The sequence below is a fragment of the Octopus sinensis genome, linkage group LG18 (assembly GCF_006345805.1).
Source record: "Octopus sinensis linkage group LG18, ASM634580v1, whole genome shotgun sequence".
Taxonomy (NCBI): domain Eukaryota; kingdom Metazoa; phylum Mollusca; class Cephalopoda; order Octopoda; family Octopodidae; genus Octopus; species Octopus sinensis.
Window position 1 is genome coordinate 12,556,043 of NC_043014.1, and position 25,260 is coordinate 12,581,302.

The 25,260-nt window shown below is 40.8% G+C and overlaps 1 protein-coding gene across 1 annotated transcript in view; it reads left to right on the forward strand.

Moving 5' to 3' along the window:
- LOC115221620 overlaps nucleotides 1-25,260 on the forward strand; it is a 34,968-nt gene that overhangs the window by 5,114 nt on the left and 4,594 nt on the right. Inside the window, exons 3-7 of the mRNA XM_036510970.1 lie at nucleotides 13,727-13,793; nucleotides 14,516-14,578; nucleotides 19,668-19,781; nucleotides 21,824-21,941; nucleotides 24,629-24,761. Coding sequence (XP_036366863.1) covers nucleotides 13,727-13,793; nucleotides 14,516-14,578; nucleotides 19,668-19,781; nucleotides 21,824-21,941; nucleotides 24,629-24,761 — 495 coding nt within the window. The remainder of the gene's footprint in view (nucleotides 1-13,726; nucleotides 13,794-14,515; nucleotides 14,579-19,667; nucleotides 19,782-21,823; nucleotides 21,942-24,628; nucleotides 24,762-25,260) is intronic.

Consider the following 25,260-nt stretch of genomic DNA (forward strand, 5'->3'; position numbering starts at 1 on the left):
AAGGTATTTTTAATATGCTGCCATTGATAGAATTTTTTTCGAAAAATTTTATCCTATATTAGATGTAAATTATATATATAATAATTTAGTCTTGCCAGAAATTAGGTGCCCTCTCTGGTGCTGGGCACTGATATAGGGCATCTAGTTCTACAAAAAAGTTATCAAATGAAGAGAGACCCTTTAAATCTTTTTGTCTAGTGCTGGGATTGTGATAAAATTCAGCCAGTACACCCTTTAAATCATCATCATCATCGTTTTAAATGTTCTCTTCTTTATGTTTGCATGGGTCAGACAGAATTTATTGAGGCAGGTTTTCTTCAGCTGGATGCCCTTTCTGTCACCAAGTTAGGTGATATTTCCCACCTGGCCAGACATGTTTCTGCTGAACATTGGAAATGAATGACACCACTTCGATGATAGCAATGACCCTTTTACAACTATCATGTGATATGAAAGCAAGGAGGGAGACAACACACACTGTGTACACATATTATATATACTCCTTTACTCTTTTATTTGTTTCAGTCATTTGAATGCCCATGCTGGAGCACCACCTTTAGTCGAGCAAATTGACCCCAGAGCTTATTCTTTGTAAGCCTAGTATTTATTCTATTGGTCACTGTTGCCGAACCACTAAGTTACGGGGATGTAAAGAAACCAACAACAGTTGTCAAGTGATGTTGGGGGACAACACAGACACACAAATACACACACACATATACGATGGGCTTCTTTCAGTTTCCATCTACCAAATCCACTCACAAGGCTTTGGTTGGCCTGAGGCTATAGTAGATGACACTTGCCCAAGGTGCCATGCAGTGGGACTGAACCCGGACCATGTGGTGGTAAGCAAGCTACTTACCACACAGTCACTCCTGCGCCTATATATATATATTATATATATATATATATATATACTAGCATTAAAGACCCGTCGTTGCCGGGTCATAGTGCTAGTGCATATATATGTTACATATTACATGTACATCTATATATATACATCTACACATAAAATACAAAATACAAAGTTATATCTTGATATCACTAGTGATAACAATACTCAAAATATATAACAGACTGGAATTGTAAGCCCGTCTCTTGTAATTTCGATCAAGTGTATCTTCTCCTCCCTCTTGTATAGAAGTGTGGCTACAATCCAGCCTACCTCTACTTCTGGGTGGGGGGGCATTTTTAATTTTTTTTCGGGATGTCCTACGTCCCAGATATAAAGGTAAAGATAAAATTTCCACTTTGCAAGTTCGAGTTGAGTACTCAATTGCACGCTTCGTTGACTCGAACCTTGCTTCTATTGTGGCGAATTTAAAACCTCTGATTAGATGTCTTTCATAGTCGCACCAAGACACTTTTCGAAGGTGTTTTCCTCCATGTGTTCAAATCTTTTTAACAATTCCAGTCTGTTATATATTTTGAGTATTGTTATCACTAGCGATATCAAGATATAACTTTGTATTTTGCATTTTATGTGTAGATGTAATATATAGATGTACATGTAATATGTACACATATATACATGCACTAGCACTATGACCTGGCAATGACGGGGTCTTTAATGCTATATTATATATACTGGCGTAAACACATAAATGTGAAACAAAGTGGAAAAAAAAGTACTCAAATACCAGTGGTTAGATAATATGCTTTATTTAAAGCAGCAGAAAATTCAACAAAACCTGTTACTCTATATGCATACAGTCCCCTTCTTATTTTCATAAATTCCTCTTCCAAACAATTTTGACGTCATTGCTTGTAACGGATTTTTAAAAACACTCATTATCACCTTGTCTTTCCTGATGAGAAGACGGCATAATCACACTTTATTCCTTCGGAATTAAGAATATGCAGTCTTCGAACATGTGTTGAAAGTAAGGAATTGTGTTAAAATCTTCATTCGACTCCATTCTTTTATTCTTTTATATATAATATATATATGATAATATATATATATATCTCTTATGATAAAAGCAGATTTTATCTGCCTCCCAAACAGTTTGTTTTTTATACAATTCTACAATATAGAATTTCTTCAATTGGAATTTACCTATCATTTTTACAAGTAGATTCCATCGGGTCGTGGCATGTAAAGTTTTTCAATTTCACCCCCATTAAGCAGAAATTCGAGAAAAGTAAAATTTTTACCTTTTCCCTCTTTCATTTCAAGTGTTCACTCTACCTACCATTACACTACACTTCTCCTCCTTTGTCTTTGCAAGTGTGCAATGATTAAAGTGAAAGTATTTATATAAAAGGGATGAGCAATTAATACTGGTCATCCTTTTTGCTAGAAGATCCGCTGTGGTCTTATATGCTACACCATGTTTTCAATTCATATTAATCAAATTAGTATTCAATTTTTAACCCTTATTATGTGTGTGTGTGTATTAGCAATTCGTATAAAATTGCATCAATGACTTGAACTTGAATAGAGGTACCGTCTTTACGGAAGCATTTTTGTTAAAATGCCTTCGATAGAAGAAGTCCAAAAATGATTTCGCTGCAGCCGTACACTTCTATACAAGATTCAATTGATCAAAATTGCAAGAGACGGGCCTACAATTCCAGTCTGTTATATATTTTGAGTATTGTTATCACTAGCGATATCAAGATATAACTTTCTATTTTGTATTTTATGTGTAGATGTATATATATATATATATAGATGTACATGTAATATGTACACATATATATATATACACATATATACATGCATATATATCTACCCATACACACACACGTACACACACACACACACATACATAGGGGCAGGTGTGGCTGTGTGTGTACAAACTACGTTCGAAGATACTGTACTTGATATGGCGGTAGTACCTTGCCGGTCTATGGCCTACCTTCAACAAACGGGAAGGCACAAACACTCTGTCTTCACATTTGCTGCGTGAGACATGTTTTAATGTTGACGAGCTTGCCAAGTACATAGCCGACAATGAGCCAAAGCTCCTTCCAGAACAGAAGTTCGCTTACAACTCCGTTGTTAATTCAGTCCGGGCCAAAGCTGGGGAGATATGGCAGGTGTGGCTGTGTGGTAACAAACTACATTCGAAGATACTGTACTTGATATGGGTGGTAGTGCCTTGCCGGTCTATGGCCTACCTTCAACAAACCGGGAAGGCACAAACACTCTGTCTTCACATTTGCTGCGTGAGACATGTTTTAATGTTGACGAGCTTGCTGAGTACATAGCCGACAATGAGCCAAAGCTCCTTCCAGAACAGAAGTTCGCTTACAACTCCGTTGTTAATTCAGTCCGGGCCAAAGCTGGGGGGATTTTTTTCCTGGACACTCCTGGGGCACTGGGAAAACTTTTGTCAACAATTAATATTGGCTGAGATTAGGCGAACACAAAGCATTGCCATAGCTGTGGCATCATCTGGAATTGCGGCTACTTTGTTGCCAGGTGGCAGGACAGCTCACTCCACTTTCAAGCTTCCACTTGACTTAGCGAAGACTGAGACACCAACTTGCAACATCAGTAACAGCTTCGATCAGGCAGAAGTCTTCAGACGATGCAAGCTTATCGTTTGGGATGAATGCACGATGGCCCACAGAGGTGCTCTTGAGGCACTAGATAGATCTCTCAGAGACATCAAACACTCTTCAGCTCCCATGGGAGGCATAACACTTCTTCTTTCAGGGGACTTCTGACAAACACTTCCCATTATTCCCAAAGGGACTAGAGCTGATGCAGTAAGTGTGTGTCTTAAGTCATCCACATTGTGGCCACTGGTGAAGACTCTCAAACTTCACACCAATATGCGTGCTCATATGCGACGTAATATCACATCAGCGGCATTTTCTCACACCCTCCTTGCACTTGGCGAAGGCAAAATACCAGGGGATGAAAATGGTAATATTGCCATCGATTCCATTTGTACCATTGTTAAAACACCTTCTGATCTCAGAGATGCAGTGTTCCCAGATCTACAAGCTAATTATCAGAATATGGATTGGATTGGCCAAAGGGCTATTCTGGCCCCGAGGAATAAAACTGTTCACCATATTAATGATAAAATGCTAAAACTCATTCCTGGGGATGTCTATGTATATAAGTCTATCGATACAACTCCTGACCCAGAGACGTCATCAACTATCCAATAGAGGTACTTAATTCCTTTGAGCCCCCCCGGACTACCACCACACATTCTCAAACTTGAAGTTGGTGCCCCTATAATGCTCATTAGAAATTTGGTTCCCCCAAAACAATGCAATGGCACACGTTTGATCGTTAAGTCCTTATCTCCCACCGTAAACTTATATCAATATTTGCCTGAATAATCATCATAATTCAGTGCAATCATTAACAGTACTTTCAAGCATTCAGCCCCGAGCATCGCCGGGCAATTCTGCTAGTATATATATATATATACAGAAGCAATGTTGTCTTGGAAAATATATGTTTTGTGAAGGCTGGAGTGTTTGTTTGAGAGACAGTTCGAAGACAGATTTGTTATCGACGGCAGCAATTCGTTATCGACATTCATAAAAAAACGAGGAGGGTCGTCTTGGCATGCGCTAGAAAGAACAGCAAAATTTCTTAAATCGATGAATTTCGTCGCCCAATAAAAATATTAACGACATTTTTTGAATATTTTCTTTATGTTTTTAGACCAAAAAGGCTTCTCCCATGGTTTTGAAGGGCCAAAAACAACAAAAAAAAGTGTGGGACTATGAGGGTGCGTGAATTCTGGGTCGTATTGTAAAAATTCGAAATATTTTTTCATAAAATGATGCCCCAGCTTGTCGGAGGCTATGATATAAATTGGGGAAAAAAATCCTCGACACCAGTGCGTAACTGATACTTAATTTATCAACCCCGAAACGATAAAACATTGCCCCCCCCCCCCCCCCATTTCTGGTTTATTTACATTTTGTCTAAATTTGTTCTGGCAAGGGGCAAAACACAGAGGGGACAAAGATTTTTTGACTGCTATTTCTAAACTTCGGTATGTGGGTGAAGCAAATCTTTGCTGAACCCTAATTATAAAGTATTACTTAAGCTTACCATGAAATGGTCTTTTTCATGCCGAATTCTACTTGGTGAAATTACTGATTACTTCTTAATTAATTAATTTTACCCTTTGTTATTATCTATCTCTATATATATATATATATATATATATATATATATATATATATATATATATATATATATCTTTATATATAAAAGAGAGGTTGTGTGTCTGTCTCCTACGATTTAGATTCCTTCCAACATTTTGCGGTGCAGTTTAACCAAAACCGGGTATCTTATAGTCGTGATTCATATCGAGCCCTTCTGGGTATTAGCGCGCGTCTACGATGAGTCTACGATTTAAAAAAAAATTTACCATCAATTTTTTCCATTTTAATGCATTTTTCGCTATCATATAAGGGAAGTAACTCTCTAAAAATGTCTACGATGAGTCAACGATTTTTAAAAAATTTACCATCATTTTTTTTCCATTCTTAATGCATTTTTTTGCTATTTTTTGGCTATAACTCTAAAAATGCTTATATAGTTATTTTCCTTACAAACCCGAGCAACGCCGGGCGATACTGCTAGTACATATATATATATATATATATATATATATATATATATATATACACACATAGATGGAGAGAGAGAGAGAGGGGTGCAGCAGTGGCTGTGTGGTAAATAGATTGTTTACAACATTGCTCTGGGTTCAGTCCCACTGCGTGGCACCTTGGGCAAGTGTTTTGTTTGCCGACCAAAGCCTTGTGAGTGGATTTCGTAGATGGAAACTAAAAGAAGCTCGTCGTATATATATATATATATATATATATATATATATATATATATTATATATATATATATATATAACATGTATATATATATATACATATATAGGTGTGTGTGTGTGTGCGTGCGTGTGTGTGTGTGTACGTGTGTGTGTGTTTGTGTGTCTGTATTTCTCCCCCCAACATCGCTTGACAACCGATGTGGGTGTGTTTACCTCCCCATAACTTAGCGGTTCTGCGAAAGAAACCGATAAAATAATTACGAGGCTTACAGGTGTTGATTTGCTCGACTAGTTTAAGTTAAGTTGAATTAAGTTTTAGCTATGAGAGTGAGATGTCTAAGAATTATGTGGGATTTGGCTGCTATTTCTAGCTATAGAAAAAAGATGTCTATGATCTGTTCGAGATTTGGCTGCTATTTCTAGCTACGAAACATTTATGTTTATGATTTGTGCCAGATTTGGCTGCTATTTCTAACTATAGAAAAAAGATGTCTATGATTTGTTCGTGATTTGGCTGCTATTTCTAGCTACGAAAGAGTGAGATAGAGAATGAGAGAGAGAGAGAGAGAGATTTGCTTTTTCAAATTTCGGTTAGCAAAGGAAATGTGATTAGTATAGTATCAATTGAATGTCTAGACAAGTGTAGCGTTTGAAAACATCACTTCCTTTTGCCCTTTGATCTCTGTGTATGTATGTATGTATATATGCATTGTGTATAGATGTAATTATGTATATTTCTATGTATGTATGTGAATTGTATAAATGAAGAAAGTGAGAGAGGGCGAAAGAAGAGAGAGATAGGAAAGATGAAAAAGAAAAAATAGGACTTCTTGGGAGTGATAAATAAAATATTTATATATTTATAGGCGCAGGAGTGGCTGTGTGGTAAGTAGCTTGCTAACCAATCACATGGTTCCGGGTTCAGTCCCACTGCGTGGCATCTTGGGCAAGTGTCTTCTGCTATAACCCCGGGCCGACCAATGCCTTGTGAGTGGATTTGGTAGACGGAAACTGAAAGAAGACTGTCGCATATATGTTTGTATATCTGTGTTTGTCCCCCTAGCATTGCTTGACAACCGATGCTGGTTTGTTTACGTGACTTAGCGGTTCAGCAAAAGAGACCGATAGAATAAGTAATAGACTTACAAAGAATAAGTACTGGGCTTACAAGGAATAAGTCCCGGGGTCGATTTGCTCGACTAAAGGCGTTGCTCCAGCATGGCCGCAGTCAAATGACTGAAACAAGTAAAAGAGTATGTAAATAGAAAGAAACAAAACACTGATGAACGTTTATTTATATATATATATATATATATATATATACGCGTGTGTGCGTGTGAGTGGGTCTCTGTGAGTCTGTGTGTATGCATATATATACTAGCATTATTACCCGGCGTTGCCGTGTCTTGGTGCTAGTTTAGTATAAATTTGTTAAATTAAAAATTTGGGGTAATAAAACATACAATGACATTAAAAAGATGAATTAAAATTACAGAGAAAAATACATAGAAGATAAATATACACACTTACAAAAATACATAAAAGTTCATCTACAGGCCGTTTCAGAGATGCGCCAATTAATATGAAACATTGTGCTTGAGGAGACCTGTTGAGTCAAGTGCATGTACACGAACATCGAAACAAGTATCAATGGAAACAGTAGTTGTGATACCTGTGTCGGTGGCACATAAAAAGTACCATCCGAACGTGGCCGTTGCCAGCGCCGCCTCGACTGGCTTCTGTGCCGGTGGCACATAAAAGCACCATCCGAACATGGCCGATGCCAGACCCCCCCCCTCCTGGCACCTGTGCAGGTGGCATGTAAAAAGCACCCACTACACTCGTGGAGTGGTTGGCATTAGGAAGGGCATCCAGCTGTAGAAACACTGCCAGATCAGACTGGAGCCTGGTGCAGCCCTGGCTTCCCAGACTCCGGTCGAACCGTCCAACCCGTGCTAGCGCGGAAAACGGACATTAAACGATGATGATATCATATATTTAAAATCGACACTCCCCTCATCAGGACGTTTTTTACACACAACACAGTACACGAAACAAATGCACAATTACATACCGGCTACATACGAAAGACCAGACATTACGTACTCCCCCAAATTCTCATAGATACTGAATGCTACTTTATAAGCATATAATTCAATCTAGCAGATCTGGACTAATTCACTTCTGCACTCAATTAAATTTTTAATCTTTTAATTTCTCCCATTCATGCAAAGCCACATATTCGAGTTCAAGTCCTTTTATACATTTTATACTAATTGCTATTTTTTTCTTTTAATCAAGACTAGAAAACTTGAAATGTGGGATTGGGTTTTTTTGTTAGGATTTCAGAGAGTAAAAGTTTTAAGTGTGGTGCACAGCAGGTTCTTGTAGAGGAGTTACATGGTTACTCATATTTAGAAGAGAGGATGGAAATGATCTGTAGAAACTGTGAAGGGATAAATTCTTTTCTACTCTAGGCACAAAATTTTGGGGACAGAGGCATAGGAGTGGCTGTGTGGTGAGTAGCTTGCTTACCAACCACATTGTTCTGGGTTCAGTCCCACTGCGTGGCACCTTGGGCAAGTGTTTTCTAATATAACCTCGGGCCGACCAAAGCCTTGTGAGTGGATTTCGTAGATGGAAACTAAAAGAAGCTCGTCGTATATATATATATATATATATATATATATATATATATATATATATATATATATATATATATAGGTGTGTGTGTGTTTGTGTGTCTGTTCCAGGTTCAGTTCCACTGCGTGGCACCTTGGGCAAATGTCTTCTATAGCCTCGGGCTGACCAAAGTCTTGTGAGTGGATTTGGTAGATGGAAACTGAAAGAAGCCCGTCATATATATATATGTATTTTTTCTCCTGGCAGTAACACACGAAACACGAACCTCAGGATGAAAAATATCAGCTAAGATATATTAAGTTTCCGACCTGTTTCCTCCTTTCATTGTTTTTTTGCAAGTATTATCACCATCATGCCTTATTGTTTCCCCTTTTATTATCGTTGTCTTTCGTCTCAAATGCTAGCTGAAGCATTTCTCCACAACATATAAACTCTCACTCACAGAAACTTATTCACACGACCGCAAAGCTTTTCGTCTCAAATCTTGTCTTTCTGTCGCTTAAATCTCTACCCCATCTTTCCCAACTTTCACTCATAGAAACTTATTCACACGACCGCAAGCATTTCATCTCAAATCTTGTCTTTTTGTCGCTTAAATCTCATCTTCCCCAGTGCGCGGTGCACCTGCCCCCTCCACCTGTACCGGAAGTCCTTATCTCACCTTGTCTTCCTTTGCTTTTCTTCCATGAATACTTAAAGGCCTTAAGCTAATACCACCCCTACTATATAAGGTGGTGACCATACGGCGCAAAACATGATAGTGTGGTGTAGTAGGTTGAACTTAAGATCATTGCTTTGCTTATGAATTCTGCCAAATGCGAGCTTTCTTCTTTTCAGGTACATGACGCCACTGCTCCCCGTCCCTGGGCCTCTAGGGCCCATACCTTCCACACCCTCAGGGTGGGCACCCTCAACGTTGGCACACTGAAAGGTAGGTCTGGCGAGATAGTCGAGATGCTTGAACGGAGATATGTTGATGTATGTTGCATGCAAGAAATAAGGTGGAGAGGAGGATCTGCTAGGTTCCTCACAGGCAAAGAACACAGGTACAAGATTTTCTGGGCAGGGAACACTGACGGGGTTGGTGGCGTGGGTATACTTATCGCTGAGAAATGGGTAGATAAAGTAATTGAGGTAATCAGAGTAAGTGACAGAATACTTAAGATTAGAATAGTGCTTCATCATAGATTAGCAACCATTATATCGGCCTATGCCCCTCAGCCAGGGCTACCCGATGGACAGAAAGACAGTTTCTATGACACCCTACTGCAGACCACTTCATTGACGAACGACAGGGACCTCTTTGTGGCTGGTGATTTCAATGGGCATGTTGGACGACATGCTGGGGGCTTCCATGGCGTACATGGAGGCTACGGTTATGGTTCCCGCAACGAGGAGGGAACCAGGCTGCTGGAGTTCTGCGATGCGAATAGTCTTATGGTTTGCAACACTAACTTCAGGAAACCGACAAGCCACCTGGTCACCTACCAATCGGGCCGGCATACTAGCCAAATCGACTACATCCTTGCCAGAAAAAGGGAAAGATGGCTGCTTATAAATGCCAATACCTTCCCAGGCGAAGAATGCACCCCACAACATAGACTGGTAGTTAGTGACTTTAGGATCAGGACTAAGAGGGCGACTAGAAGACGACCAACATGGAGAAGAAGGGTCTGGAAGCTTAAAGACCCTGCGAATAGACAGAGATTTAGAGACATGTTACTTGAAGCCTTTGACGAAATGGAAGGGGGTATAGCTACGCATGGGGTAGAAGACAACTGGACGCTTCTGAGGGACAACCTGCTGAAAGCCACTGACCAGATCTGTGGCTGGTGCAAAGTCCCTTTAAGACCCAAAATAACGTGGTGGTGGAACAATATTGTTGACAGGGCTATTAGACAAAAGGAACAGGCTTGGAAGGCCTGGAAAAACGGTGGTAGCAGGGAAGTGTATCAGACTGCCAGAAGGGAAGCTAGGAGACAGGTCTATCTAGCCAGAGGGGAAGCAGATAAGAAGAAATTTGCCAATGTCCTGCGCCGTGAGGACGAAAGACTTGAGGTATTTCGTGTTGCAAGACAGTGTGTGAGAGAGAATCGTGACGTGGTAGGAGAGAAATGTGTTCGCAAGGATGACGGTTCGCTTGCGCTAAATGAGGATGCAAAGAGAGAAGCTTGGAGACGCCACTATGAAAGGTTGCTGAATGAGGAAAATGAATGGGATAAAGAGAGTCTGCCGAATGTCGACCCAACAGAGGTACCAGCAATCCGAGTTAACAGTTCCTTAGTAGTTAAGGCAATTACAAGCATGAAAACAGGGAAAGCCCCAGGCCCATCAGGAATTACTGCAGAGATGCTCAAAATATCTGGTAGTGTCGGCTATAGCATAGTCACCCGTATAGTTAACCAGGTGATACATGAAGGAGTCATACCCAATGACTGGTGTAGCAGCATAATAGTCAACTGCTACAAAGGTAAAGGTGACGCCCTAGATACAAATAACTACAGGGGCATCAAGCTGCTGGATCAGGTAATGAAGGTTATGGAGAGGGTTATAGCCCAATTAATTAGAGAGAGAGTTAGCTTAGATGAGATGCAGTTTGGGTTCGTGCCAGGGAAAAGTACTACTGATGCTATATTCCTGATAAGACAGCTGCAGGAGAAATACCTAGCCAAAGATAAGCCCTTGTACCTGGCTTTTGTTGACATGGAGAAAGCCTTTGACAGGGTCCCCTGATCCCTTATCTGGTGGTCAATGAGGAAACTAGGGATAGATGAATGGTTAGTGAGAGCTGTGCGAGCCATGTACAGAGATGCTGCTAGTAAGGTGAGGGTTGGCAACGAGTACAGTGAAGAATTCCGGGTAGAGGTTGGGATCCACCAAGGTTCAGTCCTCAGTCCCCTCCTATTTATCATAGTCCTCCAGGCAATAACGGAGGAATTCAAGACAGGATGCCCCTGGGAGCTCCTCTATGCTGATGACCTTGCTCTAATTGCTGAGTCACTATTCAGAACTGGAGAAGTTTCAGGTGTGGAAGCAAGGTCTAGAATCGAAGGGCCTCAGAATCAATCTAGCCAAAACCAAAGTCCTAATAAGTAGGAAAGTAGACAAGTCACAAACGCCTTCAGGTAGATGGCCCTGCTCGATCTGCAAAAAAGGTGTAGGTAGAAACTCTATAAGGTGCACCAAGTGCAAGCTATGGACACATAAGAGGTGTAGCAATGTCAAAGGAAGGCTAACTAGGAAAATAGTTTTTGTCTGTGGCAGATGCTCAGGAGCAATAAACACTGAAAATGTGCAGAGACCAACGTCTACCATGTTCCAGGGAGAAAAACTAGAAGTAGTTGATAGCTTCCGCTAGCTAGGTGACCAAGTCAGTAGCGGGGTTGGGTGTGCTGAAAGTGTAACTGCTAGAGTAAGAATAGCCTGGGCAAAGTTTAGAGAGCTCTTACCCCTGCTGGTGACAAAAGGCCTGCGCTCAGAGTAAAAGGCAGACTGTATGATGCATGTGTATGTACAGCCATGCTACAGGGTAGTGAAACATGGGCTGTGACTGCTGAGGATATGCGTAAGCTCACAAGAAATGAAGCCAGTATGCTCCGATGGATGTGTAATGTCAATGTTCATAATCGACAGAGTGTAAGTACCTTGAGAGAAAAGTTGAACCTAAGAAGCATCAGTTGTGGTGTGCAAGAGAGACGGCTGCGCTGGTATGGTCATGTGACGAGAATGGCTGAAGATAGTTGTGTGCAAAAGTGCTACACCCTAGCAGTTGAGGGAACCTGTGGGAGAGGTAGACCCAGGAAAACCTGGGACGAGGTGGTGAAGCACAGCCTTCGAACATTAGGTCTCACCAAGGAAATGACTAGAGACCGAGACCTCTGGAAGTATGCTGTGCGTGAGAAGACCCGGCAAGACTAGTGAGGCCATAACCCGTGGCCCCTACCTGGGACATAGTCAGTCCACCTGTGCATACCTTCCTTCTTGTGACACTTGTGAAGACCTGCTGAGGCAAGTGAAAACCAAAAACCAAATCAAAATAGATGTACATCAATGGAATTTGTATCTTTGTGGTACCAGTGCCGGTGGCACATAAGAAAACCATCCGAACATGGCCGTAGCCAGTACCGCATCGACTGGCCTCCGTGCTGTGGGCACGTAACAAACACCATCCGATCGTGGCCATTCGCCAGCCTCGTCTGGCACCTGTGTCGGTGGCACATAAAATCACCCACTACACTCTCGGAGTGGTTGGCATTAGGAAGGGCATCCAGCTGTAGAAACACTGCCAGATTTGACTGGCCTGGTGCAGCCTTCGGGCTCCCCAGACCCCAGTTGAACCGTCCAACCCATGCTAGCATGGAAAGCGGACGTTAAACGATGATGATGATGATGATGTATGTATGTGTGTGTATGTATATGTTTGTGTGTCTGTGTTTGTTCCCCCAACATCGTTTGACAACCGATGCTGGTGTGTTTACGTCCCCGTAACTTAGCGGTTCGGCAAAAGTGACCGATAGAATAAGTACTAGGCTTATAAAGAATAAGTCCTGGGGTCGATTTGCTCAACTGAAGGCGGTGCCACAATCAAATGACTAAAACAAGTAAAAGAGAGGCCGGTCGATCAGATTGACTCCAGTATGCAACTGGTACTTAATTTATCAACCCTGAAAGGATGAAAGGCAAAGTCGACCTCAGCAGAATTTGAACTCAGAACATAAAGACAGGCGAAATACCACTAAAGCATTTCACCCCAGAGTGCTAACGTTTTTGCCACTTTTGTGACAGGATAAATTGTGCCGACAATGTGTCCAGGTGACTCCTCAAATTGCAATGGCTTTGGGTTAAAAAAAATACAAGGAGATCAGTTAATTATGATTTTATTCAACATATTCCTCACTCAGATTCACACACTTGTTGCAGTGGTCCTTCAGTTTTTCTAAGCCCTGTAAAAGAACTTGGAAAGTTGAGCCACCAACTAGGCCATAGCCCCACCCCTTGTATATAGAAATATACACACACATACAAGAGGGGTGCTGAAAAGTTTCTGGCTTTGGGTAAAAAAAAAAAATACAAGGAGATCAGTTAATCATGATTTTATCCAACATATTCCTCACCCAGATTCACACGCTTGTTGCAGTTTCCTCCAGTTTTTCTAAGCCCTGTAAAAGAATTCAGAAGTGAGGGCTTCCGACTAGGCCTTTCATGATACCCTTAACGTCAGGAAATTTCCAGCACCTCTACATATTTGACAATTTCTTTTGATATGCTATAAAATATTATCATAGATGCAATTATCTTTTGTTTTTCAGACATAATGAATCTGTGCTGAAGGCAACTAAAGATCTTGAAAAACAATTCCAGACAGAAATTTTTGTGGTATGATGCATTTTATCTTTAGATTTTTTCAGTCCTTTATTTTCTGTTTACATTTAGTTTACAGAGTGTGGCACAATGTCCAGGACAGAAGTTCAGGTACTGGACTGGTCAAGTAACTTTAGGTCTTTACCCTTTCGGTACCAACCCGGCTGAAACTGGCTCTGGCAAAGTGAGCTTCTGCATCTAAATACAAAGACTGAAACAAAGAGACAGTTAAACTGTTAGTGTAGTTCTTTAGCTTGCTGCAGCCATCAGGGTCGATGTCTGGGTGGAGGACCACCTTTAGTTGATAATTAATCACCATGATCACCGTGACCGAACAGGCTATCAGATGTTGCTACACATTGCTGGTCACAATGCGCTTCGCATTGTTTTAGCCTTCAAATGACGCCACCCCACTGGCTAAGCGAGCAGGCCAACAGAAGAAAGAGTGGGAGGAAGTTGCGGCGAAAGAGTGCAGCAGGGATGGCCACCACCCCCTGCCGGAGCCTCGTGGAGCTTTAGGTGTTTTTGCTCAATAAGCACTCGCAACGCCCGGTCTGGGAATCAAAACCATGATCCTACAAACGCGAATCTGCTGCCCTAACCACTGGGCCATTGCGCCTCCACAGTTGATAATTAATATTGCACTATAATTATCTTTTTTGTTTTTTGGGGGTGTTTTTTTTTTGCTTTGTTTTGTATTGTTTTCTCCAATTTAATTTTTTTTTAAATCATTTCAGAAAATGCAAGACATACATAAAGCTGAGTTACATAAGTCTTCCGTTGCTTCTCATGTTCCTGAGGTTTGTATCTTCTATCTTCCTCATTCTGTCTTCTGTCTTCATTGTCGTTTTTAACCCTTGGTCAGAACTGCTCTAGAAAACCTATTATCAAAAATGTACCCCATCCCATTTATTTTCTACTGATAGTACATATCTAAGACTGGGCAATTCAAAGTTTTTTTTGTTTTGTTTTTTTTTTTCATATTTTAGAAAAATGGTTCAATGGGTCAAGCAACTATTATTTTGATCAGTCAGCAGTGAGCTGGCAGAATCTTTAGCACGCTGGGCTAAATGCTTAGTGGTATTTCGCCCATCACTATGTTCTGAGTTCAAATTCTGCTAACGTTGACTTTGCCTCTCATCCTTTCGGGGTCAATAAATTAAGCACTAGTTAGGCACTGGGGTTGATGTAATTGACTTAGTCCCTACCCCCAAATTTCAGGCCTTGTGCTTTCAGTAGAAAGGATTATTTTGATCAGTAGTTCTCAACCATTTTTTGCCTATAGACCCCTTTGATTTCTGTTTTACTTTTCTGGACTCTCAATAGCCATTCAATGTTTCAAAAATCCTATTGTGTTTTAAGAATTAATTATCATTAGGAATTGTGCAGTAAACCAATTTATTGCAGATAAGTTTTAGCAACAAAATTTTGAAATATTTTGTGTATTGTAGAGGAATAAGCAAGTCATTGCACATACATTTTAACAACAAGATCTTATATGGACCCCAGCTGAAAACAACTGATTTAGATGTTTCTTTGTCGTGCTTGTCATTATTTTTATTATGTTAAAAAGCACCGTTAAAAACCACCAACTGACCGTGGCCGCTGCCAGCCTCCTCTGGCCCCTGTGCCGGTGGCACATAAAAAGCACCCACTACACTCACGGAGTGGTTGGCGTTAGGAAGGGGTATCCAGCTAGAGAAACACTGCCAGATCAGACTGGAGCCTGGTGCAGCCTCCTGGCTTTCCAGACCCCGATCGAACCGTCCAACCCATGCTAGCATGGAAAACAGACGTTAAATGACGACGACGATGATGATGATGATATTGTTGTTGTTGGTGATGGTGGCGGCGGTTGCAGTAGTAGCAGTAGTAGCAGTAGTAGTAGTAGTAGTGTTGGGATCATGAATGGCAGAATTAGTAGAGCATCGGACGATGTGATATGTGGCTGCATCCTTGCCTGCTGACATCAACTTTGTCTTACATTGCACAAAGCTTAATAAAATAAGCAGTAGTCTTTCACTGACCGTATTAGTTCTTCGAAATGTGTGACCTTAGTGCAAAGATAGAGACAGCTTCATGGTGCCACGCAAAAGACACCTCCTAGATGCTGTAAAGTGGTTGGCATTAGTAGGAGTATCCAGCCATAGAAGCCATGCCACAGCAGACAATGGAGACCTTAGCTGTTCTCTGGCTTGCTAGCTCCTCTTGAGCCATTCAACCCAGGCCATCATGAAAGACAGACATTAAACGATGATGATGATGATTTTTGGAGGAAATTGCTGAGAATGGCCTGAGTGAATGGGTCAATTCTCAGCATGTCCTTCTAGGCCTAGATTTGCCGAATGATTGGGAAAAAATGCTGAGAATAATCTGGATTAATGGGCCAATTCTCAGCATGACCTCCTAGGCCAGAAAACACAGCTTGGAGAGGTACTTGTCCTTGGTTGTCAGAGCAACCTTGAAGCTTTATAGACTTGAATCATTTCCAGTACTTACCTTCATAAATCTACATTGCGAATTCAAATTTAATGAAGTTTGAATTTGCTTCTCATCTTTCTAAATTAAATAGAGTATGAGTCATGTCGTTGTCATTCTGTATCATACACTTTTGCAGTATGTTGATGACACCAGTTGCATAGCTAGAGTGTGTGCCAGCAGGGGCAGCCCTTCAGTTTTCCACCCCTGTTTCAAACAATAAACAGATCATGTATTACTATATCAATTCTTGCATTTAACAGTGAGTAGCGTCTGTGTCCTAACATTAAAACTACTGTTAAGTGGTTTCAGTACAGCCTATACAGACTTATAGTCTACAGCAGACCCAGAAGTGGTGCCACCCAAAGCACAACGGTCCCTTCCCATCTGGTTACACTTGTGGATGACACTACAATGAAAGACTTCCCAATTAAACACAAGTTCTCCCTTCGGATGAAGCCATAGCTTTACTTCTTCATAAGGTTTACATGGCAAAGATATTGGGAATGGTTTTCCATTTCCTCTCCCAACTGGATTGCCATCTGTCCCTTGATAGGCCTTGTTTTTAGTCCTGCTAGGTTTCCAGAAATCCTCCTCACAAAAGTAGTAAGCTACTCAAGTGGAGGAACTGGTTTAGTCACCATCCATTCAACCATGGAGCTGGTAATACTGGTTTACATAGTACCAGGAGCAGGTTTCGTCAGCCTGTGTAATGAGATCTGTGACCTGGCCATCACCAGTAATGTACTGGGTTCAATTCAATTGAACTGCCAGTTACACATCTTTAAGATTATGTATTGATTGTTGTCATCATCGTTATTCTTATTACATTTTGCCATAGCTATATGGTTAAGAAGTTTGCGTCTCAACTATATGGATTTAGGTTCAATCCCTAGAAAAGATCTGGCCACTGCCCTTCCTCATCTGACTAAGCCATTTAAAAAATACATACGTAGGCACAGGCATGGCTGTGTAGTATGAAGTTTGCTTCCAAACCAAATGGTTTTGGAGTTCAGTCCTGTTGTGTAGCACCCTCGGCAAGAGTCTTCTGCTACTGCTTCAGGATGACCAAAGCCTTGTGAGTGGATTTGGTAGACAGAAACTGAAAGAAGCCCATTGTATATATATATATATTCTTTTTACTCTTTTTTACTTGTTTCAGTCATTTGACTGTGGCCATGCTGGAGCACCGCCTTTAATCGAGCAACTCGACCCCGGGACTTATTCTTTTGTAAGCCCAGTACTTATTCTATCGGTCTCTTTTGCCGAACTGCTAAGTTACAGGGACATAAACACACCAGCATCGGTTGTCAAGCAATGCTAGGGGGACAAACACAGACACACAAACACACACATGCATATATATATATATACATATATACGACGGGCTTCTTTCAGTTTCCGTCTACCAAATCCACTCACAAGGCCTTGGTCGGCCCGAGGCTATAGTAGAAGACACTTGCCCAAGGTGCCACGCAGTGGGACTGAACCCTGAACCATGTGGTTGGTAAACAAGCTACTTACCACACAGCCACTCCTGCGCCTATTATATATATATATATATATATATATATATCAATAATAATAGTGATTGTTTCTTATTAGGAACAAGAAGGTTAATAGGAGAGCAATAGAAGTGCTCAAGTAAATGAGAAGAGTATATGCTTGTCTAAATGAAATATTGTTGCCTCTTCTGTGATTTTGTGCATCCGTATTCTATGTATAAGAAAAAGCATTTCTTTGTATGTGATTAAATGTTCAAGATATGATATGTTAAGTGGATGACCTTAAATTTGTTGTTTGTTCTACAACCGAAGTTTGTTTATATATATATATATATCAGAGACCTCCTTCGGTCACAAATGACCATGGTATTGCACCTAGAAAGTTACCCTCCGAGGCACAAGACCGGGCAAGGTTGTTTATGGAAGACTAGCAGTCACCCATGAATACCAGTCTCCCCTCTCACCATGCCACCGATGTTATCCAAAGGAAAGGCAAAGGCCAATACAGCTTGGCACCAGTGACGTTGCAACTCATTTCTACAGCTGAGTGAACTGGAGCAACGTGAAATAAAGTGTCTTGCTCAAGAACACAACACGCAGCCTGGTCCGAGATACGAAGTCACAACTTCACGGTCATTAGTTCAACGCTCTAACCACTGAGCCATGCATCTTCACATATACACACACACACACACATATCTTTGTGGGTACGTCTTTGTGTCTGTGTTTGTTCCTCACTACTGCTCGACAGCCGGTGTTGGTGTGTTTACATTCCTGTAACTTAGCAGTTCAGCAAAAGAGACTGATATAATAAGAAGCAGGCTTAAAAAGAAAATAAGTACTGAGGTCGATTAGTACGACTAAAATTCCTCTATGCAGAGCCCCAGAATGGCCACAGTGTAATAACTGAAACAAGTAAATGATAAGAGAGGGGCACAAACATGACTGTGTGGTGAAGAAACTTGCTTTGAAACTATGAGATTTCAAGTTCAGTCTCACTAGGTGCCACCTTGGGCAAGTTTCTTCTTCTATGGCCCCAGACATGCCAACACCTTGCAAGTAAATCTGGTAAATGGAAACTGTGTGGAACCCCATCATATTCTTGTATGTACGCATGTGTGCCTTTGTGTTTGTCTCCTCCCCACTGTTTGACAACCAATGTTGGTTTGCATACATCCATAGGCGCAGGAGTGGCTGTGTGGTAAGTAGCTTGCTAACCAACCACATGGTTCCGGGTTCAGTCCCACTGCGTGGCATCTTGGGCAAGTGTCTTCTGCTATAGCCTCGGGCCGACCAAAGCCTTGTGAGTGGATTTGGTAGACGGAAACTGAAAGAAGCCCGTCGTATATATGTATATATATATATGTGTGTGTATATTTATGTGTCTCTGTTTGTCCCCCTAGATGCTGGTGTGTTTACGTCCCCGTCACTTAGCGGTTCAGCAAAAGAGACTGATAGAATAAGTACTGGGCTTACAAAGAATAAGTCCCGGGGTCGATTTGCTCGAATAAAAGGCGGTGCTCCAGCATGGCCGCAGTCAAATGACTGAAACAAGTAAAAGAGTAAAGAGTATCCCAGTGACTTAGCAGTTTGGCAAAAGGTTCCAATAGAATAAGTACCAGATTGAAAAAAAAACAATTATCATTGGGGTCAATTGGTTCAACAGAAACCCTTCGAGGTGATGCTCCAGCATGGCTGCCATCCAATGACTGAAACAAGTAAAAGACAAAGATAGAAAAATAGGTTAGACATCTGCTATAAAATATTCCTGCTGGTGCCGTCAGTGCCCTCTTTTTAAATCAGTTAAACTTTGTAATTAATTACTGTAATTAGTTTGAGGTTGTAATAAATTGATAATTTTTATCTTTTTTCTCCACATGTCGTTTAACATTGTGTCATCTGCAAGGCTAAGAACATTACAAGGCAATCATTAAAACCAGATGTTACATCACACACATTACCACAATTCAAGAAGACCATCGCAGCATTTGGTGATGGCCTAACTCTTATTAAAATGAAGGTAAGTGTATTTATATATCTTAATTATTTAAATATTGTGTACGCATACAGGTGGAGGCATGGCTGTGTGGTTAAGCAGTGCACTTCCCAACCACATGGTTTTAGGTTCAATCCCACTTCATGGCTCCTTGGGCAAGTGATTTTTTTCTCTTGCTCCATGTTAACCAAAGCCTTGTGAGTGAATCTTGTAAACGGAAACTGAAAGTTTGTTCTGTGTGTGAGTGTGTGTGTGTGTACACGTGTGTGTGTACACATGTGTGTGTGTACACATGTGTGCATGTGCATGCATGTGAACATGCAAATATATAAGTTAATGTAGTAGTTGCATCAAGCAGTAATGAAGACTAAACAAAATTTTATTCAGTTCAAATTTGTTCTGACCGCACAACCAACCTTCACATAACTGTGTGGTATGAAGCCTGCTTCCAAACCACATGGTTCCAGGTTGAGCCCCACTTAGTGGCACCTTGGTCAAGTGTCTTCTACTACAGCCTTGGGCCGACTAATGCCTTGTGAGCAGATTTGGTAGACAGAAACTGAAAGAAGGCGGCAAGCTGGCAGAAACGTTAGCACACCGGGCAAAATGCTTAGCGGTATTTTGTCTGTCTTTACATTCTGAGTTCAATTTCAGCCGAGGTCAACTTTGCCTTTCATCCTTTCAGGGTCGATAAATTAAGTACCTATTTCTTTACTACCCACAAGGGGCTAAACATAGAGGGGACAAACAAAGACAGACATAGGTATTAAGTCGATTACATCAACCCCAGTGCGTAAATGGTACTTAATTTATCGAACCCGAAAGGATGAAAGGTAAAGTCGACCTCGGCGGAATTTGAACTCACAACGTAATGGCAGACAAAATACCGCTAAGCATTTCGCCTGGCATGCTAACGCATCTGCCAGCTCACCGCCTTAATTTAGGGTCAATAAATTAAGTACCAGTTACGCACTGGGGGTGATGTAATCAACTTAATCCCTTTGTTTGTCTTTGTGTGTCCCCTCTGTGTTTAGCCCCTTGTGGGCAATAAAGAAATAAGAAACTGAAAGAAGACCATTGTGTATATATAGATATATAAACTTTATTATTTCTAAATCTCTCAAGGAGAGACATACAGTATCAGTACTTTAAAGTAAAGATTATTTGCCAACATAATTTGGCAGTCCTGGTTGGGATGAATGTTACTGTTGTTTCAGCCCCAGGAAACATCATCTCCAGCTGGCTATGACGCACATCTGTGTCCTTATGTATAAATATCATACTCCTTTAATGTCCATTTTCCATGCTGGTATGGGTTGGACAGTTTGACCAGAGCTGGTAAGCTTCACCGGGTTCCAGTCTAATTTGACTTGGTTTCCTACAGGTCGATGCCCTTCCTAACACCAACCACTTTACAGTGTGTGCTGGGTGCTTTTAACGTGCCACCAGCATGAGCACTTTCATGTGACACTGGCACATGTGACTCGTGTGTGCACCTGCAGGAGTGCCTTTTATGTGGCACTGACACAGGACTCTTTCAGGCCAATCCTCTTCACCAGGAGATGCAGCCTTAACACTTTTACTATGGAGGACGGATCTTCTTGCATATTATTTATATATATATATACATGAGTCATCTAAGAGACGATAAGTCAGGGAACAGATATACCTATTATATATATATATTTAATATAGGATAATCAATGGCCAGCATATTAAAAAATACCTTTAAAGGTTAAATTTATAAACAACTCATAAATAAGGGCAAACGAAAAAATTTCTAATGCCAAATATGCCGAAATTGAACACATTGTCCATAACCATATAATGTTTCACAATACGCATGCTACTCAAAAAAAAAAGTCAACTGAAATTTCTAAAAAAATTCCATTATTACCATATCGGACCGATTTCAGGGTTAGTTCAGAAGAACCCTCCCTTCATCAGTAATAAATGTGGCAAAGAAATAAATGAGATACTTACTCATACCCATTGATCTTCAAGAATTGATTTTAATATTTTTGTATCTTAATACCAATATTGTTATTGTTGTTTTTATTATGCAGAAGAATGTAAACATTCCCAATGTACACAGCGGGGGTTTGCCACCCTGGATGCAAGTGTCTGACAACTCAACAGAACATCAAGTAATCGGCCCTAGTATAGTAGACTATCAGAAACACTGTAAGTATTTTACAGATTTAAAAGGAATTCTTTTATTGTTTTACTTGTTTCAGTAATTTGACTGTGGTCATGCTGGAGCACTGCCTTGAAGAATTTTAGTGAAATGGATCAAACCCAGTACTTTTTTTTTTTAAGCCTGTTACTTATTCTGTTCGTCTCTTTGGCCAAATTGTTAAGTTATGGGGATGTTAACACACCATCACCAGTTGTCAAGATGTGGTGAGGGACACACAGACACACCAACACACACACACGCATGCACCCATGCGTGCACACACGCAATGGGCTTCTTTCAGTTCCCTCCAACCAAATCCATTCGCAAGGTTTTAGTCAGCCTGAAAACGCGCCCCAGGAACCACACAGTGAGACTGAACCCAGGAACCATGTGGTTGGCAAGCAAACTTCTTACCACACAGCCACACTAGTTAATTTAATTTTTTTTTTTTTTTATTATGCAATTATACTGGCCAAAAATTATTCATAACTCTTCTTCAATATGTGAAAATCTTTGTCAACTGATCAGGCAGGCCTGAGTAAACTGGACTGCAGCAACATGAAATGAAGTGTTTTGTTCAAGAACACAATGCATTGCCCAGTCCAGGAATTGAAACCACAATCTTACAATCATGAGTCCAACACCCTAAACACTAAACCACATGCCTCCATGTAATGACGATGATATACACACAACAAGCTTCTTTCAGTTTCTGTCTACCAAATCCATTTGCAAAGCTTTTGTTAATCCAGGACTATAGTAAAATAGTAAAAGACACTAGTAAATTTCAGTGAATACAGTAAAGACATGTGACCTAGAGATGAGAGCATTGCACTCATGATTGCAAGATTGAGGTTTCAATTCTTGAACTGGGTAGTGTGTTGTGTCCTTGAGCAAAGCACTTCATTTCACACAGCTCCAGTGTCACACAGTAGGATTGAACATGAGACCACATGGTTGGGAAGCAAACTTCTTAACCATACAGCTACATCTGTGCCTATACAAAAGTATTCGTTTTTTCACACTGGTCACCACATTCCAAGCTGTTTGTATCACCGCCTTTTCGGTGAAGCTTGGAGTTCTTCAAGCACTTCCATATGAGCTGCCTCCAGTGCATCCTGAGAATTGCCTGGTGTGGTGGTCATGGGCCTCACATTGCCAACTTCAAAAGACCAACTGCAAAATTACTGAGGCCATGATCACCCAGCATCACCTAAATCATCATCCTCATCCTTTAACGTCCATTTTCCATGCTAGCATGGGTTGGACAATTTGACCAGAGCTGGCAAGCCAGAGAACTGCACCATGTTCCAGTCTGATTTTGCTTGGTTTCTGTGGCACCAGCACAAGTGCTTTTTACATGGAATTGGCACAAGAATCTTGCAGGTCAATCCTCTTCACCTGTGAAGGAAAGGTCTTCTTGTGTATAACCCTAACCCTAACCCTATATTGTGTATAGCAAGATGCTAGGTATCCTGGTCCTTTATCATCTCATCCAAAAGGTTCAGCTTCCTGAGGTCATCCTTCAGTACTTTGTCCCATGTTTCCTGGGTCTCCATCTTCCATGAGTTCCATCCAAGAAGAAAGCAGAAAATAGCCAAAAAATTCACTCATCTTTGCTAACACCACAACCACATATACATTCACCACTGGCATTTAGGGTCCAGGAGAGGACTGTTTGGCTATAAAAGATCTCGTTGTTAAGAGAGTGGACATTGTCGTGAGTTTTCAATGAATAACCAAATAAAGAAAGTGTAACTGTAAAGACAAATGCTTTAGCTCTTTATCTTTGTTTTACATATTTTGGTCATTGAACTGTGGCCAAGCTGAAGCACCATCTTGAAGGATCTTAGTCAAACAATCGACACCAATATATTTTTTAAAGTCTGTTACTTATTCTGTGTGTGTGTGTGTGTCCACATAGATAGAAAGACATCTGATGAATTAAATAAAGCTATATTTTTATTTCACAAAGGTGGTGGAGTGGCTGTGTGGTAAGTAGCTTGCTTACCAGCCACATGGTACTGGGTTCAGTCTCACTGCATGGCACCTTGGACAAGTGTCTTCTACCATAGCCTCGGGCTGACTAAAGCCTTGTGAGTGGATTTGGTAGACGGAAACTGAAAGAAGCCCATCGTATGTATGTATATATATATATATATATATATATATATATGTATGTATGTATGTGTTTGTGTGTCTGTGTTTGTCCCCCCAATATCGCTTGACAACTGATGCTGGTGTGTTTACGGCCCCGTAACTTAGCGGTTCGGCAAAAGAAACTGATAGAATAAGTACTAGGCTTACAAAGAATAAATCCTGGGGGCCGATTTGCTCGACTAAAGGCGGTACTCCAGCATGGCCACAGTCAAATGACTGAAACAAGTAAAAGAGTAAAAAAAAAAAAAAGGAATAGGTTGATGTATGTTCAGTGAGTGTATATAATCAATACTGATAATCATTGCTTATAATCAATAATATTCACTTAGAAAGATAGTTTCATGGTTATGTACAGTCTCTGACATACTGCAGATCAAATATACATTGTGTTGGGTATTTCTTTGAATAAAATATAAAACGGTAGTGCTAACAATATTCATTTGAAACATGTAAAACATAATGTTGAAATTAAAAGCCAAACAAAAAAAAAACCAGAATCATAATTATGATTTCCATTAATTTCAAATTTCAGTAACCGATGTCAGGATGTCTAAGTTGCCAAAAGAACGTGTTGGAGCCAACTTAAGCAAAGAAATATCTGTGAATGCTCAGTGGTTGCCTTCCTTTGGTTGTGTCTGGAACAACCGTCGCAGACTTGATACAAAGTAAGTTGGTTTTTTTTTTCATTGTCTTTCTAATAATAAATAAGGAAATTATTGCGTATGGTGCTCAGGGGCACTACAACTCATCAAAGGTGCATGTTGAGACCCCCTTCGGTCATGACTGACCGTGGGATTGCACCTAGAAAGTTACCCTCCCAGGCGCAAGTCCGGGCAAAGTTGTTTATGGAAGACCAGCAGTTGCCCATGCATACCAGCCTCCCCTCTCCACGCCACCAGTGTTATCCAAGGGAAAGGCAAAGGGGCCGATACAGCTTAGCACCTGTGACGTCGCAACTCATTTCTACAGCTGAGTGAACTGGAGCAACGTGAAATAAAGTGTCTTGCTCAAGAACACAACACGCAGCTCGGTCCAGGATTCGAACTCACAACCTCACTATCGTAAGCTCGACAGTCTAACCACTGAGCCATGCGCCTTCACTAAAGGTGCATGTACAGTACATAGAATTATGTACAAAAGTCAGGAAAGTGAACAGTGTACGAG